A 20496-nucleotide genomic window follows, 5' to 3' on the forward strand; every position below is an offset into this window, starting at 1 on the left:
ATGGTTTTTGTTGGAGCACAGAACAAAACGCAACTCAAAACCTTCTGCTGGTTGAGTTTGCTGAGTTCCATTAAAACAAAGCTTAAAATGGGTTCTGTGTTTTGTTCCAAAACTTAATGTCAGGCAGAGTATTCAAAACGGCACATGTTGAGCTTGGAATCCTCTTTTAAAATCTATGACATCACTTGAAATACCACCACTCAAAACATCTACCTTTTGCTCCAAGGTGAAATAAAAAATAATATTAGGTTCTCAGCACAAACTCTTGGAATCCGTGAGTTTTGTTTTGGGTTCAAAATATTTCTACCAGATAAGCCAGGCATACCCCTAGAACAGATTACAGTGAGCCAGATGTTAGGATAGGAGAAAAAACTGGAGTGAAATAAACACTTTTGTCATCTTTAATTTTCTGAATAGAGAATAGAGAACCAAATACAGTAACACTTCCTATTTATGAACCCTACAAGGTTCCAAAAAAGCCCCTTTGAAGCTTTCAGTTTGACAGGTTTGGCATTGCTGTGGATGTTCTGATCACTCTGTAGAGCAGCGATTGCCAACTGGTGGGCCGCGAGAAAATTTTGGTGGGCCGCAGAGAAATCTCACCCCCAGAGCATCCCCCCCAAAGCAATTAATCCAGGCTGCGCAGGAACACAAGGCTGCACCGCCCACATGGCCCGCGGGAACCCTCTCCGCCCACTCACTCCTTACACAGCAAACTTGCCTGCTAAATTGCTATTTTTCCTTTTTCCGACCATCATCTGTTCTGCTGTGCTAAGAGATTTAGATTAGCTAGGAAGCAGGAAATGGTTGGATTTCTTGTTTTCTAGCTAAGCACAGCCGAACTTCTCTTAGGACTGAAGGTTTGCTTGAAAGCAAATTCAGTGGAGACTCATGGCAAGCAAATTTGAGAGACTGAGCTAGCCGATGGCAGCTAGATAGATCACTGAATGATTCTGTGAGCAACTCAATCTTCCTGCTTTGCCTGATTTTGGGTAAAAGTTGCTTTTTTAAATAAAAAATTCAATATTTACATACATGGTGTGTTGTGAGTTAATTTTGTGAGTTTGCTTGCTAGCAAATTTTATGAGTTTGCTTGCAAGCAAATTTTATGTGACAGACTGAGCTAGCTGATGGCAGATAGATAGATGTCTGAATGAATCTGTGATTCTGTGAGCAACTCAATCTGCCTGCTTTGCCTGATTTTGGGTAAAAGTTACTCTTTTTTATAAAAAATCAATATTTATATAAATATTTATAATATTTACATACAAGCCATGCCAGCCAGTCACATGACCATCAAGCCACACCCACAAATTATGCCAAGCCCACAGAACTGGTTAGTGGTCCCTGGGATCTAAAATTATGAATTTGGTGGTCCCTGAGGTCCAAAAGGTTGGCGACCCCTGCTGTAGAGCACAGATATGATTCGAGTAGCTGATCCCAGAGAACTAATGAAATATAGCTTTAGTTAAAGTATGAGCCTTGAAGTCCTTAATCCTAGCTTAAATCCACCCACATCTATAGATGACTAGATTAGTCTATTTATTTGTTTATTTGATCTGTCAATCGCTTACAAGATAATAGGTATAAATATAAACATAGTTATGAATACATGAAATGGATACATATGAGAAAAATAAAAGAAACAATAGGGCAGGGACCGTAGGCACATTGGTGCGCTTATGCACGCCCCCTACAGACCTCTTAGGAAAGAGGTGAGGTCAATAGTCTGTCTTCCTATCTAACCAATCTCACTGGCAGTTGTGAAAGGAAAATGTTAAGATGGCATGTTATATGTCCATCACCTTTGGCTCCTGAAGAAAAGTATAAATCTACTGAATCTACATACAGAAGGTCCTCTTTCGGTCCTTTGAAATTCTGGAAAGATTGTGAAAACTCCTAGGGATCAGGAGCCTGTTTGCAGTTTCCAATGTCCTACATTAAATAGGCAAGCAAACTGAAGATTTGGACAGAGCTGCTAGCGAGCCTGCTTCTATTTATTGATTAAGATGTCAAACAACCTATTATTTTCATTGCATTCTGAGACAGCTGTTGATAGAAATAAGCTAAGGTAGGAGGATCTTGGAACTCCCAAGAGACTCTTGGGGCAAACAGCAATCAAAGAGGATAGTTAACCCTTCATCCAATCAGAATAGAGCTGGAAGGGACCTGAAGGTCTTCTAGTCCAGAGGTCTCCAACGTTGGCAACTTTACGACTTGTGGACTTCAACTCCCAGAATTCCTCAGCCTTTCCGGGAGTTGAAGTCCACAAGTCGTAAAGTTGCCAAGGTTGGAGACCCCTGTTCTAATCCAATCCCCTGCTCAAGCAGAAGACCCTAGACAATTTGAGACAAGCGGCTGTCCAGTCTTTTTTTACAACCTCCTTTAAAACCCCCGAAGTGCCTACAACTTCTAAGGCAAGCTGTTCCACTGATTAATCGTCCCCGCTGTTAGGACATTTCTCCTTAATTCCATATTGCTTCTCTTTTGATTACTTTCCATCCATCGTTTCTTATTTTGCCTTCTGCTGCTTTAGAAAATAAGTTGACCCCTTCCTCGTTGTGGGAGCCCCTCAAATACCCCTGGAATACTGCTATCATGTTATCCCCCTCCCCACAGTCCTTCTATTGTCTAGATTAGCCATATCCAGTTCCTGCAACGATTCTGCATATGTTTTAGTTTCCAGGCCTTTAATTATCCTAGTTGCTATTCTCTGGCACTTTTTCCAAAATCTTTTTGTTTTGTTTTTTTTGTAATGTGGTGACCAAAACTGGATCAGTATGATCTTATTAAGGTTTTATAAAACCTAAAGGTTTTCGTGCCTGGAGGACTCTCCCCTTAAATATTCTGCAGGCTACGTTAATCTGGAATGGATGGGAAATGTTTAAGTCCATTAAAGGGTCCATTAGTCCCTCTTGGTACTTCCAGGTTGGAGACCATGTGCGCACCAAGAATGTAGTTGGCGCTCCTTTCTTTTTAGCCTCTGTTTTCAAGAGAAGAAATGCCTCTGGTGTAAACAAAACGCTGTGAGGACATGGTGTCCTCGTTCGGAACTATATTCTGAAGTCCCACATAGCTGATTCATAAGCCACTTTATGTCTTTCCATTAAAAAGAAAGGGTGCCGAAAGGCATCGTTCTGCCTTTTTCCCTCTCTTTTTCTCTCTCTTTTTCTCTCTCTTTTTAAACTATTCCCCCCTCCCCATCTTACTATGCTGGCAGTATTGTATTTTTCTTACAATACTAGTCCTTGCATGGAGGGAAGCAGCTGTTGCGTTCTGAATGGCAAGTCTTTTTCAAGGAGCCAGTGCTGGAAAAACAGATGTGGAAAATGCTACGGTAACAGCTCAGTTGTCCTTAAACTGACAACGTGGAGCCTGGAAAAAGGCGTTCCATTTCTGGAAAGCCTTTTAACTGAAATGATGTAGGTCAGTTTGTGCCAAGGTTGAAATCAGAGAATCTGCTGAGACCCTCCTTGAAGAAGGGTTGATAATGTTCATTGTCCGTCTTCCTGAACTGGTGCCTTTTAGCTGAGCTAGAACTAAACTCCTAGACTTCTTATCACCTGCAATCCCAACCCAGCCAAGATATGGTAGGTCAGTGATGGCGAACCTATGACACACGTGTCAAAGGTGACATGTTGTGATGTTTTGGGTGACCCGTGGCATTGTTCACCAACACTCGACATCTATTCTTGAAAGCATGGCCTGTTCTCGCATGATATTCAGAGGCCACAAGAGAATGGGGTGTGCTGTCATGCAGCCTCCGGACTCTCCTAAAATACATTTATTTTGCTCATATTTCATTTTTGCAATTATTTTATATTTCTTTCTATAGCCCATAGCATCACGCATGATTTGATTTTTTTTGTTTTTTAAAGTAAATGAATATGTAAAGAGTTTTTCTCTTCAGTTGGGACGGTGACACAACCAGAGAGTCAAGTTAGGCATTTTGTGAATTTTGGACACCCTGAGCCCAAAAGGCTCGCCATTACTGGGGCAGTGTAATCTGTTGCTCCAAATGCAGATAGTCCTTGTCTTAACAACCATTGGTTTAGTGATTGTTCAAAGTTACAGTGGCGCTGAAAAAAAGTGACTTGTGACTATTTTTCAGTTATGATGGTTGCAGCATCCTCACAATTACTGTCATGCCCCTGTCGGAATCTGATTCTGAGGGGGAGGCCGAACAGCTGACAGGGAGTGGGAGTGTGCCTCCATTGGTTGTGGAAAAAACTGGGGAAGGGCAAAGTCCGGCTTGGCAGACCAGGGGAGAGGTAGAGCAAGGCAGAGGGAATTCAGAGGAAGACCCAGGCCCACCCCCTCTTCATCCTAGGGCATGCAGGGAGGAACGGAGAAGGGAGCAACATGAGTTGCGTGGCTTACGGGGGAGAAAAGGGCCCTGATTCCCTTCATGGGAACACAGTATTTAAAAAGGCGAGCTACACACAGCAAAGTTCTTAGAAGCAAATTGTGAGTTATCTGTTATTGTCAAGGCTTATCTGTGTTCTTGGTGTCTTCCCAACTGTGTGAGTTTTGCTGGGCTTTCAAGTCTGCAATCCCTATCCAGTTAATTGCGGTAGCGTGGTTTGTGTGGATTTTTATTTTCTGTTTGTATATACTTTGTTTTCGGACTGAATTTCCTCCACTTAAAAGGCTGTTCCTAGGAGAGTTTTTTCTCCAGCCGAAGGTAATCTGGACATTGGGAGCAAAATTGGAAGTATTAAAGGAATTCTTCTTACTTATGTGACTGTGTTGCCTTTGGGCCACGCCCCGGGTCATCACAATTACGTGTTCAAAATTCAGACGCTTGGCAACTAACTCTTAGTTTACTTTACTTTTCTTTACTTTATTGTCATTGCACCTCGTACAACAAAATTAAATGCCATCTTCAGTGTACATTATAATTATAAAAATAAAACACACTCACTCATCCACATTCAATACAATTGAATTGAAAACCTGACATTGCATTAATATTGCAGTACTATACAATAGAATTCAATATAGTTACTGCCCTGGGATAGAAGCTGTTTGTATTTATGATGGTTGCAGTATCTTGGGGTCATGTGACCGCCTTTTGAGACCTTCTGACAAGCAAAGTCAACATGGAAGCCAGATTCACCTAACTTACTAATTAACAACTGCAGTGATTCACTTAACAGCTGTGGCAAGGAAGGTCATCAAATGGGGCAAAGCTCATTTAACAATTGCTTAGCAATGGAGATTTGGGGCTCAATTGTGGTCATAAGGCAAGGATTGCCTGTAAATTTACCTCTTCGGGATTTTTGGTTTTACTCCCATATCTGCTCCATTAGTGCTTTAATTACCTTACAAAGTACCTTACCTGTAGGCCAGCACCTATCTGGGGTGATGAATTCAGTATAGGAACTGGAGGTGTAGTTTTGCCTGGGAGAAAAAAAACCCATCTTGTGGCCCCTAAGAAGACCATTTTGACACAGGTTTTTAGAACCCACCATCCTATGGTTAATCATTTTGGTCAGTTGGTAGATAGGTGTATCTTCAGGTGCATCTTGAAAGGAAAAGATGGACGCTTATGACAGCCAAGCAGTGAAAAAGAAAAGCAAATTCTGTAGCATTTGAAGTTTGGTGTGAATGTCCCATTACAAATCAGTTTCATTAGAGGTTTTGAGAACCCCACAAGGAAGAAATGTGCTTGGAAAACAGATGCTGTATTTAGTGTGAATGAGTGAAATGGTTTTCTTCTGTGGTGCGGGGAAGAAAAACCTCTGGAGGTGGGTAGATCTTTATTTCTGTTGATTTATTAAATTGATACCCTGCCTCTATCTGATTGGATTCTTGACAGTTTACAATTTATAGTAATATACAATAATGTTACTGTGTATGTGCGTGTGTTGGAGGTGATATTATATGATACGTTATATGTGTGTTACGTATTTTATGATGTGTTGTAAAGTTGTAGACTTTGGGGAAAGTGCAGCGAAGAGCAACTAGGATGATTAAAGGCCTGGAGACTAAAATGTACGAAGAATGGTTGCAGGAACTGGGTACAGCTAATGCAGAGAAAAGTAGGACTAGCGGTGACAGGATAGCGGTATTCCAGTGTTTGAGGGGCTACCACAAAGAAGAAGGGGCCAAATTATTCTGCAAAACGCCAGAGAACAGGACAAGAAACAATGAATGGAAATTAATCAAGGAGAGAAGCAACCTGAAATTAAAGAGAAGCTCCCTAACAGTAATGACAATTAACCAAAGACCGTCTCAGAAGACCTTTCAATTTTCTAGAAAGCCCTAAGAGCAGGGTGTATCTAACTCCAAGCCATATAGCAGCCAAGCGTGCGTATTCCATACTGGTAACCAATGCAGCAGTGATGTTATTTTGAGATTGCCCATTAAGCATGTGGGCCACACTATTTTGGACCAGCTGAAATTTCCAAGGGTTTTCAAGGATAGCTGCGCGTAGCCAGAAGATGACAAGGTCAGGAGTGATTGTCTTCCATTCCATCCTGTTTACCAGTGGGGTATGAGCTGAAACTGGATCAGGGTTTTCCTGGCCACGAACAGCATCCCCCTAACAGAGGCTATGAATCCAGAAAACCCTCTTTAAGTGTTTGGGACAGGCATAGGAGGTATTATTTATGGACATTGACATCTGGATTTAGCGGAAGACAATGCAAAGAATTTGGGCTTCTCGGTTGTACCGGCTGAGTAGGCCCTTGAATTAGAACTGTGGATTTTGTGACATGAGGTACTCAGATACACCAACTCTCTCTGTTTTGAAATGTTTCATCTTGTAATAGGGAGTTCCATCTGCTAATCCTGCAGTCACGATGGAGAAGCTGGAGGATAAATTCCTTATCTCGTACTCTCTGTCTGTCTGTTTCTCTCTCTCTCTCTCTCTCTCTATCCTGACTCCTGTGTTTGTGAAGCTGACAAGATAAATAGCAAACCCAGTTGGCTGCCATTCTGTTTGGACTTCTGTTTTTGTTTTTAATCCAAGCCTTCCACCCGTATCCTCTCGCTGCGCTTTCCGGACTCGAAGCTGGTGGCAGTGGGTGGTTTTCTACTGCTTCCATTCAAATTAACAGTGCCGGTTTCTAGCCTGCGAAACACTGGGGAGATGAAAGGGAATGTTTGATGGGCAGGTTGGTGCCATACCCTTGGGATGACCTCTTGGGAGGGAGGCCTGATTCTCTCTTGGGAGAAAGAAGGACGAGCTGCATCTTCAAACACCGTAAAGATGTTTTTCTCCCACTTCTTCTTAAGATATTTAGAACAGATGCCTTTGAACTATAATCTCCCTTCGCGTTTCTCTCATCTGGAATGAGTTGCTTGCTTTACTTCCTCCCCCTTCCCACCTCCTCCCACCCCCCCGCCATCAGTACAAAGATCAGATGGAGAGGAGGCAGGCCACCGAGAGGAAACCGGTGGCCTTAACTGCACACAAAGCACCCCTCCTGGGGTTCCTGGCTTTTCACAGAATGGCAGGGAGGTGGGGAGGAGGGAATAGATTTATGCTCTGAGGTGCAGTTGGAAAAGCCCTTGGGCTTTCCTCCTCTCCTTCTCCTCCCACTCTGGGGAAGGATGCTCCCAACTTGAGCCTGGGACAAGGAAGAGTTGCGCATGGCTAATATTGGAGCTATGGCCAGCCGGTTTCATCCAGGGGTGGGATTCTACCAGTTCGCACCTATTCTCTACAACTGGTTGTTAACATTCTAAGCAGTTCAGAGAACTGGTTGTTAGAAGAAATTACTGGCCTAATCCTGTAAGGAAGGCAAGAAGGAAGCATTCTGGTGTTGCTTACAGAAACTGCCTCTCTGTTAACCCTTATTACATTCTTGGCAGGACTAGACTTCCTGTCTCTGGAACTTCTTTTGAGGTTTTTGTCCCCTCCTTTACTGGTACTTTGCTTGTGTGGAGTGACCATTCAAAGTTACAGTGGCACTGAAAAAAGTGACTTATGACCATTTTTCACACTTACGACTGTTGCAGCATCCCCACAGTCATGAGGGCCAGGCGAGAAGATGCATGTCTCGATGTGAGTGATATTGAGTTGGCCACGTCCAGTCAATAACATGACCACCAAGCCACGCCCACCACCTAAGCCACGCCCACAGAACCAGTTGTTAAAATTTTTGAATCCCATCCCTGGTTTCATCCGAAAGTACTTGGATGGGAGCTCAGCCAGCAGGACAGAGCGCTCTTCCTGTCTCTTCGACAGCGTTTCCCTTAGAATCCATGATGGCGAACCCACGGCACGTGTGCCGGAAGTGGCATGCAGAGCCATTTCTGCCGGCATGTGAGAGGGTCACCCAGAAGAGCCACACTGCACATGCGGGCGTGCCCCCCACCACCAGCCAGCTGGTTGTCAGGTAGCTGCTGTGCATGCGCAGCAGGTATGCAGTGCCACGCACAGGAGTTTGCATGTGCAAGGGCGTTGGAGGGGGGGTCGTGCACGCATTGCATCATGGGTGCAGGCACGCGAGAGAGAGCGCACTATCGCCACGCGACGCGGAAAAGGGTAGCCATCACTGCCTTAGATGGTGGAGGAAGAGGCAACAGATTTGTTGGGGGCGGGGGCACTGCCTTTCCCCACCCCCAGGGCTGAGCTTCCTCTTTTAATTCAGCAGCAGGAGGAGGCAGATGGAATGGGAATCCTGTGGGGCTGGCCTGGCAAATGGCAAGCAAGAGGAAAGGTTGGGGGAAGGAGGCTTTTCCTACTGAGCAGTAATAGGTCAAGGACGTGTAATTTCTGGGTTCAGCTTGCTGGCTGTCACCTTCTCCTGGGCTCTTCGTGTATCTGTAATTTCCTCTCTCTTTCTTCCTTCCTTCCTTCCTTTCTTCTTTCTTTTTCTCTTTTTTCCTCTCTTTCTCTTCCTTCTTCCCTCCTTCCTTTCTTCCTTCCTTCCTTCATTTTTTCTTTCTTTTTCTCTTTTTTTCCTCTCTCTTCCTTCTTCCCTCCTTTCTTTCTTCCTTCCTTCATTTTTCCTTTTTCTCTCTTTCTCTTCCTCCTTCCCTTCTTTCTGTCTTCTTTCTTTCTTTTTTCTCTTTCTTTTTCTCTTTTTTCCTCTCTTTCTCTTCCTTCTTCCTTCCTTTCTTTTTTCTTTCTTTTTCTCTTTTTCCTCTCTTCCTCCTTCCCTTCTTTCTTCCTTCCTTCCTTTTCTCTTTTTCTCTTTTTCCTCTCTCTTCCTTCTTCTCTCCTTCCCTCCTTTCTTCCTTCCTTCCTTCATTTTTTCTCTTTTTTTTCTCTTTCTCTTCCTCCTTCCCTTCTTTCTGTCTTTCCTTTTCTCTTTCTTTCTTCCTTTTTCTCTTTCTTTTTTCTCTTTTTCCTCTCTTTCTCTTCCTCCTTCCTTCTTTCTTTTTCTTTCTTTCTTCCTCCCTCCCTTCCTTTTTTCTCTTTCTTTTTTCTTTTTTCTTCTCTTTCTCTTTCCTTCCTTCCTTCCTTCCTTCCTTCCTTCCTTTCTTTCTTTCTTTCTTTTTTTCTTTTTAAAAAAAGGACTTTTCCAGAACAAACTTAACCCATGCCCACCTGGAGAAGCTTTCATTTTCCACTTCCTGTGTCGCCTTTTGCTTGCAGCTTCTTCCTAATCCAAGCTGTAAAATCCAGCCGTGTTTGAGAGGGTGGGTGGGATAGCTCAAGTCATAGGCAAGGAATTCCAATGCATCTGAGCACAACGCGGATTCTCTTCCTCTTTGAACCCCTCTCAGTTGTAGCGGTGGCATCGCAGGCAAAACCAACCAATCAGCCAACCAACTGACAAACAGGACAATTTTTCCTGGGGAATTTCAGCTTCTGCTCCATCTCCTGATCATAAACTCCATTTCATTATGCATCAAAGTGCATAAAACAAAAGACGGAGAAACCACCTGCATCATGACAACTCTGTGCCTCTTCTTCCCCATAAGAGGTCTAGGAAATAACTATGAATAGTTAATCATCTTCTAAGCTATATCAGTGCCTCTATATTGCAGCTGTATTTTGTGAACTCATGCTTAAGATGGAGCTGTGCACCAAAACCCACCTACCCACATTTCAGGGGTTGAGACCTCGTTAGGCAGTTTTAGAAAGCCAATATGTCTCAGTCCGTCCCATCCGCCTGTCCGGTGAAATAACATATGTTCCAACTCATAAAACATTTCTATTTCCATTTTATAGTTGCCAACAGAAAGGCGGGGAGGAGTTTGAAAGAGCAGTGCAGCAGTTTGGAATCAAAAGTACATTCCATTCATGTTTTTCAGAGATTGTAACTAGGCGACTGAAGTTTCTAATTGGAGAACATGATTGATGACTCTTGGCTATGGATATGTTCCGTTGGAGAATATGAATTATGATACACCCAGAGGGGTGGGGGAAAACCAGGGTCAAGAGTGACAGTGAATTACACGTCTCAGAGTCAGCTACATCCAGGTCATGCCGACACGCTAACTCCCAATAAATCCTTTGTAATTTTGGAAGTTTGGCTTGAGATTCATGATTTAATTGGGGTAACTGCCGGAATCCTGACAATATGGTAGTGGCGCAGCGGTGTATGGTCAGCATATAGATTTTATGTGAAGTTCTTTTCGACCCTCCTAAAATTGCCTTGTGTAAACAGCATTTATTGATATTTTTACAGGTTGGTGACTCTGACAGAGAGGGAATCCCGGCTTCAGGAAGTGCGCTCAACGTTCTTGTCTACCTACAACAGCACCGTGGGGCTGAAATTGGTGTCGCCCAGCTCTTCGGGAGCCATCGGGGGCCTTCTGGAGCAATTTGTTCGGGGTGTAGGACTCAGAGGAAGCAGTGTCCTTTGACATTTCTTCTGCCTGCCTACCTACCACGCTGAATGGGTTATGGTCTCATCCCACAAGTGACGGAACCTCAAAGCCATGTGACCCCAAGTGCCAGGTCCTGGTCTGTGTCAGAGCCCTTGGCTGCCAGATCATCTTCTAGACAGCTGCCAGACATCCAGCTATTCTGGGTCCATCTGACTGACTGTGGTTGCAGTCTGGCTTATTTCAAGCTGGGCTGATTTCTCCTGGAAACTAGGGGCCTCAGTCTTTTAGGACTTGGCAAGCACTGACAAATCACCAGTAAAATGTGTCAAAACTTCCTCGTTCTGACTCTTGTGTATATGTTTACCTTTACCCCTTTACCTACTTCCTGTACTGAGTTTTGGCCTGGAACGGCTCTGAAGATTAAAAAAAGAATGCCACTTAGAATGTGAGTTCTTTGGGGTGAACCGAGAGGCTGCTGGTGGAGGTTCAGGGGTTCATTTGGGCTCTTCTTCAGATCAACTGCAGGATTCTCTCCAATTCTAGGCAACCTATGAGTTCTGGCCCCCCAAAATCTAGATCGCATCACCCACCCACCCACCCCAAAAAACATTAATAATTTGATAATTCCATAGTTCTGTACCTGTGAGTCAAGCTTGCCTATTTTGTTTAATTGTACAATTTCATTATTTGGCATAATTTATTTTGGGCTTGCTAATCATGTGGCAATGGAATTCTTCCTATGTCATCCCACTCACTGAAAATCTGATTTAGCTGTTATTGCAGCTGCCGACATCTCGGCAGGCAATACCCATTTGCTTTTAAATAATGCTTTTTTTTTTTTTTTGACTTCACATGAAAGCTGAGATTTTTTTCAGGAAGCATGTTCTCTGGTGCCTTTTCTGTACCACTGAAGAAATCAATTATATTTTAATGCTAGCCTAGACAAGAGTGCTTTTTTCCCCCCGCCTTGTCTCACATTTAAAAGGGGGAAAAGTAAAATGTAAATGCTCTTTTTTTTTCTTTTTTCTTTTTTGCTTCCGAGCATTGAACTGCCCTGGCATTTGACTGGAACTTTGGAGAAAAAGCTTGCTATATAACAGTACGATGTATTAATGTGTAAAGCAGCACTTTTTGATTGGAATAGTTGTCCGTATTTGCTATTTTTCAGAAGCGCGGGGTGGCAGTTTTCTTGCCTGTGCCGGCAGGAAATTACGGAGTTTGAAGTCCAACACATCTGAGATAGCTGGAGTAGGTGACTTATAGGTCTCTCTATCCACAGATAGTGTAGGGCCCGCAAGAGGTTTTAGACTGCAATTTCCAAAGTCCCTTGCTATAGATCACGCAGAATGAGATTCATGGGGGAGCACCAGGTGGAGGCTGACAAAGCCACTGCCGCGTTCTTCATACGTTGGAGCCACTGATGAAATCAGGTCACATTCTTTACTGATGACCCAATCAGTCTTTCCTTCCCCTGATTTAAATAGCATAGGTAATGAAGCCTATTAATGGCAGGAATTTTCTATGCTATGTTTCCCCCTAAACTTTGATGGGAGATGATTGAGCAAAATCAGCATGATGTTTTAAGCTGTTAAAAGAAAGGAAGAAAAAAGAAATCAAACATCACGCTGAAGCTGGAATTGCTTCCTTGTACTCTTGATTTGCCGAAGAATTGCATGCGTTTTATTGCAGGAGAATTGGGTGCGTTTTCCCCACCTCTAAGGGCGGGTAATTACCCACAGCAGAATTGGGACCTTGGAAAAGGAAAGAAAAGAAGAAGAGCTTGGCAGGGGCTTCGTAAAAAGGGGCTGCTGCAAAGCGCTCTGTATCAAGCATGTTATTTTTCATTTGTTGATGTGCTGCTGTGACACTGAGATTTGGAATCCAGGATCAACATTCAATTCACGATTAGAACATGTTGGTATGAAACCGAACTTCTGTCTTTGAGCAAGCCCAGAGCCTTGCATGCATGCTATGGTGTTCAAGGGTGCACTCCTCAGCATAATTGAGAATGAGCTCCCTTGCCCTCGTGGCCTCAGACGAATTGCAATAAATCAGACAGTAATCTTAATGTGTTCCAGCATCCTGGCTGAGCAGGCAGCCTGCCCTTCCGAATAAAGGAGAATTGCAGTTACCAAGGCACAGGCTCCGTTTCCAAAACTCAGCCGCTCTCTGCTTCGGAGACACAGGAGGAGCAGCAGCTACAAAGTCTCTTCCCCAAGTTTATCGCAGTCGCCCCAAAGTCCCAAGTGCAAGCTAGCTTGAATCCCTCGGCTAGGGTGAGACTTCCGATTCCCCCAATCCCTTCTCCTATTTTCAACCTCCCGCTTTGATGGCTTTGGCCGAGTGTTCAGAGCCAGCGCTGAGCTGGGCTACTCTGATGAACAACGGCGGACCTTTCAGATTGGAAGTAGGGGGGAAACCAAGAAAGAAAGGGCAAGGAAGGCGAGCCTCGATCTCCTGCCCCTGCCAACCCCCACCCCCACCCCCACCCTCTCTCCGTTCTCGTGGAGGCGGAGCTGCAAGGGCTTTGAGGAGGGGCCGCCCTTCCTCCAGGCAAGAAGGACTTTCCGGCAAGCGGCAGCCGCCGATGGGTTCAGCACCTCGGACAGTTCCTTGGCGCGGGGGTGGGCGGGGTCGAGGCGGAAAGAAAGGGCGGGAGAGCCGTGGCCCTCCCCGGCTCTGGGTCCTCCTCCTCTTCCTCCTCCTCCTCCTCCCCCGATACGCAACACGTGCTGCCACCTGGCGCGGGAGCGGACGCGGCTAGACGGAGCAAGAAGCCGGAGCCGGCGATCGAAGGAGCCTCCTGCGCCTTCCCACCCCATGGAGAGCGCCCCGCGTTCCCGCTAGCGCTTCTGGAGGCTGGCGGCGGAGATGGCGTCTCCGGGAGCCCTGGAGTCCGCTCCCTCCCGAGTGCCAGCCACCAAGGTGGAGCTCACCGTATCCTGCAGGTGAGTGCGGAAGTGGCCGGAAGGAAAGCGAGTCCTCACCCCCGCCCCCGACGACCCCCTGATCTGCTAGCTAGCCCCATGGCGGGAAGCTTGGCTAGATCTCTAGATCTCAACTCCCCTTCCTTGGGGGTGGGGGTGGGGGAATGGGATGGAGAGCTAAGCCTCTTAGCTGAGAAACCTGCATGAAGACTGTGCAAACTGCGGTCAGGAGCAACCCGGGCTGTTTTTTGTACAAAAGTATCCCGCTGGGTGTGTGGGATGTGGAACAGAGTGTGCAAGTAGGTCGTTAAACACTCGAAACATTTCGTGATTGGGGAATGCGTCCAGTTGGGGTGTGACACTATTATATAGGCTGCTTTCTGTCCAGTGGGGGTACAACCAGGGTTGTGAGTGCTGCACATCAACCAGAGTTTCTTTTCTGTATATATGTATAATGCTTGGCGTCTTTTACACTTGGCATTTCTGTGTGCATGCACAACATTTACTGTCACTCTCTTTTGCACTTATTCAGCCTTTTGTTCAGTTCCATGGACTTTTTCAATCCAGTGTTCACCTTCCATTTATACAGTAGTGTGAACAGGCAGCTACCCATTTTGCCTTTGTTTTTGGCCAGTTTGTGCGGATTTATGTTCTCTCAGTATTTAGGATTTAAATGTTTTCTTTCCACTAGTTGCCTTTCATGAATATCATTGCAGGCACTCATGTTTTTCATTTTGTACGGCTGTTTTATACAGATAAAATGTCATGCACTTGAATGATAAAGCTGGGATAAATTAATATCACAGTTTCCATCTTGTCCCTAACAAGAAGAATTGTTCTTTATTAATGACGATCAAACCACAATCAGGGCTTCGTTGCTTTCTTACAGATTTCAAGCCTATTTTGTTTAAGTTCAGTCTGATATATTAATATATACAGGGTTTCTTTAAAAAAGAATGTAACCTATACAGGGTTCCTTGTAAAGTTCTAAACTTGGTTCTTGAAGGCATGTCCAATAAGTTTGGCAAAATCCTGAAATTCCTTCACAGAAAAAAAAATTATGTTTCTATCCCTTCTGATTAAAAGTTTTAAAACATATGTTAGCTTTTGTGAGAAGCCCAGAAATTGGAAAAAAAAATAGAATTTCCAATAGTCAAAACTTCAAAACATCAATATAGTGTTGCTCTTCATCTTTTTTTTTTTTTTGCTTTATGTGTAAACGCTGTTGCCTCCCAATATTCATGCTTAAATGCTGTTGCCTTTGAATCCATGTTTCAGTACCCATGAATAGAACCTATGGATGCCAGCTTGCACATTTGTTAGAAATTAAGCATGGAAATTATCTCTGGCATTTATGGTTTCTTCATTTGGACGACCCACCCAACTCGGACTAGTTATCCCAGTAGCTTGATAGAGAGTTTTATTTGGGTAGCAAAAATCGATCTACTATCCCAAAGTCTCACCAGTTAGATTCACATAGTGCAACAAGGTCGCATAATGCAATAAGGGACTGGGTTAGGGACTTCGATCCTCACTGAGTTGTGTTGGAGGGGGTGCACGAAGGGAGGCTCAGCCAATCTCATTGTACACATGTTGTACTCTGACAATAAAGGTAATAATAACATAATACGTCGGGGAGTTGCGACCGTGGGGTGTTGCGACGCATATTTGAGGAGAAGACGGGCGAGAGTTGTGCCTTTTTTGGCCCTTGTGGGCTCCAAATGGTTAGGGAGCCGGGTATATAAGAAGATTGGGAAGGCTGATGGGAGAGCCTTAGCTGCAGGGAGTGAAGGCCTGTACCGCAGCAGTGCTGTAAGTGAATCGTTTCTGGCCCCTGGAGGCTGGGTTTAAAAATAGATCTGAATGGATAGAGAACAGAAGCCTTACGCCAGGGAGGGGAGAGTAGGTCCCACCAATGATAAGCATCGTCCGTTTGGGTAGGGCAAGAGCAGGAACCTCTGTCCCCATGAGGAGTAGAAAGCATGTGTGGCTCTCGGTGCCACAAGGCCAAGGGGTGTCATTGTCACCTACGGCATGTCTGCCAGGGAGGAAGCATAAAGCAGAGAATACGGTTCCAGGGAAGTTAAGGGCACAGGACGTCTGATTAGTCAAGGGAGGTAAAAGTTAGCTTTGTATTTGGAAGCTCTTGTTCTGGGGATGGGTGACGGGCACTTGTCCTTCTGCTGTTGACTATCCCAAAAGTATTTTGTTTTGCCCTTCCCACTGCAGGCTGAATTCTAAGGGGTCAATTCAGGCGCAACTATATTTTGTATGTTTCCGCTGCAATATTTTGGGGTTCCTGGGTTTCTCAAGGGGAGGAAAAAGGGGTGCTTTCAGGAAAATGCAGCTAGTCCTCGACTTACAGCGGTTCATTTAGTGACTGTTCAAAGCCACAACGGCACTGAAAAAAAGCGACTTATGCTTTTCACACTTATGACCGTTGCAGCACCCCATGGTCAGCTGATCAAAATCCAGACGCTGGGCAACTGGTTCATATTTATGACAGTTGCAGTCTCCCAAGATTATGGGATTCCCCCCCTTTTGTGAGCCTCTGACAAGCAAAAGTCAGCTGAGGAGCCAGATTCATTGAACAACCGAGTTACTAATTTAACAATTGCAGTAATTTACTGAACTGTGGCAAGAAAAAAATGGGGCAAAATTCACTTAACAAATGTCTCACCTAACAACATAAACATTGGGCTCAATTGTGGTCGTAAGTCAAGGACTGCCTGGAATATGCATCACGGTGGGCAGCGGTTAGAATGTAGTACTGCAGGCTACTTCTGCCGACTGCCGGCTGACTGCAATTTGGCAGTTCAAATCTCATCAGATTCAAGGTTGACTCGGCCTTCCGTTCTTCTGAGGTGGGTAAAATGAAGACCCGGATTGTTTGAGGGCCATAGGTTGACTCTGTAAATCACTTAGAGAGGGCTGTAAAAGCACTGTGAAGCAGTCTAAGTGCTATTGCTATTTGGACCAACCAAGTGGCAAAGGGAGATATAAGGATGGCAAACAGAGAAGAAAACTTACCAAGGAGTCAGGTTAACCTGACCCCAAAGGTGGGCCTACTGTACAATAGTACAGATAGTCAATTTACAACCATTGGTTTAATGTCTGTGGGGATTCTCAGTCATCCAGGTCATGGTTTCCCCAAACGTACTTTTTTTTGAAGAGGCAACTGGACTTCCTGGTTTTTCTTTGAAAATGTTTCTCTTCTCATCCAAGATGCTTCTTTAGCTCTGGATTTTGAACCCTTCCATTCCCCACCATCCAGTTGGAACTGAAGAAGCTTCTTGGGTGAGAAGAGAAACGCCTTTCAAGAAAAAAACCAAGAAAGTATAGTTATCTCTTGGGGAAAAAAAAGTATCTTTGGGGCAACCATTCCTTTAGCAACTGTTTGAGGTTTCGATGGCACTGAAAAAGTGACTTAAAACAGGCTTGCCAACTTGCAACTGTCGCACATTCCCATAGTCATGTCATCAAAATTCAGGTGCTTGGCAATTGGAATGCATTTATGACGGTGCAGCATTCTGGGATCATGTCCTTCCTAGCCAGCCCCTGACATGTTAAAGTCAACAGGGGAAGTTGGATTCACTGAACAACAACTGTAGTGATTTCCTCAACAACAATGGCAAGAAAAAAAAGTCGCAAAATCAGGCATACCTCGCTTAACAACTGCCTTGCTTAGCACCGGAAAGTCTGTTCCCCATTGTGGTCATAAGGTGTGGGCTACCTCTTCTGTACAATAGATCCATCCGTGAAGTCATATTCAAGTTCATGTTTAAATTTAGCTAAGTTTAGGTTAGTCATCTCTAAATGGGTGTCCTTTAGACAAGTTAATCCACGATTCCTGTTGTAGCAGCAGAGCCAGTGACCCTCAAACAAACCCTAACAGCAGAAGAGAGACAAATTAGGCTGGAAGGCAGGGAAAATTCAGAAATCCTCCTTAACTATGAATCTTTGTGGCATTCTTGCAGTGGTGGGATTCAAAAAGTTTTGCTACCGGTTCTGTAGGTGTGGCTTGGTGAGCGTGGCAGGGGAAGGATACTGCAAAATCCCCATTCCCTCCCCACTAACCTGCTTTCCAGCTCTGTTCTCCTGTGCTGGGCAACCAAAGAAGGCCCATCCGATCAGCTGGGACTCGGGAGGTGGAACATTGATGGGGCCGGAGCCAGTCAGAGGTGGTATTTGCCAATTCTCTGAACTATTCAAAATGTCCGCTAGTGGTTCTCCAGAACTGGTCAGAACCTGCTGAATACCACCTCTGGTCCAGTCCAGCCCAGTTGCTACCTCTGGAGTGAAGATCAAAATGAATAGGCCACAGTTCCTGTCCTGAATGTTGCCTAAGACGAGAAAAGAGTCCTCTGAATGTTGTAATTTGAGGGAAAGGAACTCCCAGCACAGAAACTAAGATCAGATGAGCTGTTTTGCCCCCTTAGGAAGATAGCTTGGGAAGAAATGGTGAAATTCACCTTTCCCTTTTTATTTTTATTTATTTATTATTAAATTTATTGCCTGCCCATCTTACCACAGGGTAACCCTTCCCTGACTTTTAGCATTCTCCCGTCATTGTGATTCCTCCCCAATCCTTGTTTGTTACTTTGGGGTCTTTTTTTTTTTACATAATTTGCACATGAAATGCAAAGAAGCCTTTAAGTTTATTTTACGTTCTGAGTTAGATACTTTTGGCCTGGAAGACTGAACTTTCAGGTACATGTTGGCTTTTCATTTTGGGAAGACCCAGCTGATTAGCTGGGACTCGGGAGGCGGCGGCAGAGGAGGAGGGGCCAGTCAGAGGTGGGATTGGCCGGTTCTCCAAACTACTCAAAATGTCCGCTACCGGTTCTCCAGAACTCGTCAGAACCTGCTGAACACCGTCTCTGGTTTCACCACATAGCTACAAGTTAAGAAGGAGCCCTAAATTAGGTACAAGGTCTGTTTGGAGAAATGTTACTTTATCCCGAGTCCCAAGGTGTCCTTTCTCCTGACTCTGGAAAGGCCTAGGCCACAACCACGCCGTCTTGCTGGGCTTGAAATCCCCATCCAGGCCCCTTCCAGCCTCCAGGCCCTGAGCCAGCATCTGAACAGCCTCTCTTATTTGTTGCACTGTGCATATATAGCAAGAGCTGCTGATTTTTTATTTTATTTTTTCAAATCAGAAATGGAGAAACGACAGGTAAGAACCTAGTGTTAGATTTTTTTAGGAGATATGTTCTAGAATCTAGATTACATTACTAATTTTTTAAAAAGAAGCTCGGGGGTAACCAGATACGGAATTGTGTGTGTGTGTAAGGAACGTGAGCCACATTTTAGTGCTGATGCTCAAAGTAAATTCCTGAGCTCAACTTAATTACACACACACACACACACACACACCTCTCTTTTGCATTAGGCTCCAACCGGGGGAGCTCCAGTTAATGGTTTAAAAAAGAACAAATATTCTTACACTTTTGGCCTAGATATCCTGAGGCCTAGCAACTTGTACATGAAAATAATATCTTGCTTTTTGTGGGACCTCTAGTTCTAAGCAGCAATAAATAAAGGTCTACTTATTGGGCTTCTCCTTTTGTGCTGCCACTTGCACTGAAAAAAAAGAAAGAAGTTCCTAGTTACTCATTATTTTATTTATGTATTATTTTATTTATATCCAGTCTTTATTATTTTTGTTAAACAATTCAAGACGGCAAAAATATCTAATATTTCTTCCTCCTCCTATTTTCCCCACAACAACAACCCTGTGAGGTGAGTTGGGCTGTGAGAGAATGACTGGCCAAAGGTCACCCAGCCAGTTTTCATCCCTAAGTCAGGACTGAAACTCACACTCGCCTGGTTTCTAGCCTGGTGCTTTAACTACTAGAGCAAAATTGCTGTCTTATGGTCAGGGCAGGGAAGGTAGAAGTGATCTTCGAAATAAATAGAGCTTTGTTTGGGGAGCCCAGGGCTAGAAACCTAGATCAGGTGGAAGCTACCACTAAGTGGTAACCCAGAATAGATGTGAATGTTTCACCAGCACTTACATTGCTGGCAGTTTAAAAGCTCCAACATGGTGGATTGGCTCTGTTCTCTTTTCTCCAGTACGAAGCTGCCACCGGCTGTAGATTTGATTACCTCCTTTAATGGCCTCTTAATCTAGACATGTTATAATCCTAACAGAAGGAATGTTTGGCCAGAGAACAGAAGTAACTCAGAAGGATTAGGGCGGTTTTACTATAGGGAAATTGATTGGAAGCAAGCAAATCCTGTGCTTCTTACACACATATCCTTTCTGTTATTTGCACGCTGGTAATCTCTGCTTTCTTTCTTTCTACTCTTTGGCACCTTCACCTTCCCAGGAATCTGTTGGATATGGACACTTTCTCCAAGTCTGATCCTGGTAAGTAGGCTCTGAGATGGTAAATCTAGGAACAATAGTGGCATTAGCACAAAATGGTGGATATATAGTGGGAGCCCCACCCACCCAAGAATCAAAGGCTGGCAATCCTTTGACAGAGCCTTGACATTGTCCAGCTACCATTAAGAGACGAGATTTGAGTTCAGCCATATTGATTCCTATCAGCCCTTTGAGATAGGCCAGAAAATGGACTCCCTGAGTTTGACTGGGACTATATTTTACTGATATAAGCCACAATAACAGAATCGTGAAAGTCTGTCTGCATTCTCCCTTCCCTCCCTATTACAGATAGTCCTTGACTTATGACCACAATTGAGCCCAAATCTCTGTTGCTTAGTGAGATAGTTGTTAAGAGAATTTTGCCTCATTTTATGACCTTTCTTGCCACAGTTGTTAAACAAATCACTGCAGTTGTAATGCAATTGTTAAGTGACTTGACTTTGC

The 20496-nt window shown here is 44.3% G+C and overlaps 2 protein-coding genes across 8 annotated transcripts in view; both read left to right on the forward strand.

Moving 5' to 3' along the window:
* The window catches only part of MTMR14 (myotubularin related protein 14), a 108889-nt gene extending 97820 nt beyond the window's left edge, over positions 1–11069 (forward strand). For all 5 annotated transcript variants that reach the window (XM_026717928.2, XM_087923462.1, XM_026717925.2 and 2 more), the window contains one exon: positions 10593–11069. In XM_026717928.2, coding sequence (XP_026573713.2) covers positions 10593–10770 — 178 coding nt within the window. In that variant the 3' untranslated portion in view covers positions 10771–11069. The remainder of the gene's footprint in view (positions 1–10592) is intronic.
* A 2231-nt stretch (positions 11070–13300) lies between these two features.
* CPNE9 (copine family member 9) overlaps positions 13301–20496 on the forward strand; it is a 56182-nt gene continuing 48986 nt past the window's right edge. Inside the window, exons 1-2 of one of the 3 annotated variants that reach the window (XM_087923465.1) lie at positions 13301–13682; positions 19994–20034. In XM_087923465.1, coding sequence (XP_087779591.1) covers positions 13606–13682; positions 19994–20034 — 118 coding nt within the window. In that variant the 5' untranslated portion in view covers positions 13301–13605. The remainder of the gene's footprint in view (positions 13683–19993; positions 20035–20496) is intronic. The other 2 variants (XM_087923464.1, XM_087923467.1) reach the window with 2 other exon arrangements.

The sequence above is a fragment of the Pseudonaja textilis genome, chromosome 2, assembly GCF_049901715.1.
Source record: "Pseudonaja textilis isolate UNSWEBS1 chromosome 2, rPseTex1.2, whole genome shotgun sequence".
Lineage (NCBI taxonomy): Eukaryota > Metazoa > Chordata > Lepidosauria > Squamata > Elapidae > Pseudonaja > Pseudonaja textilis.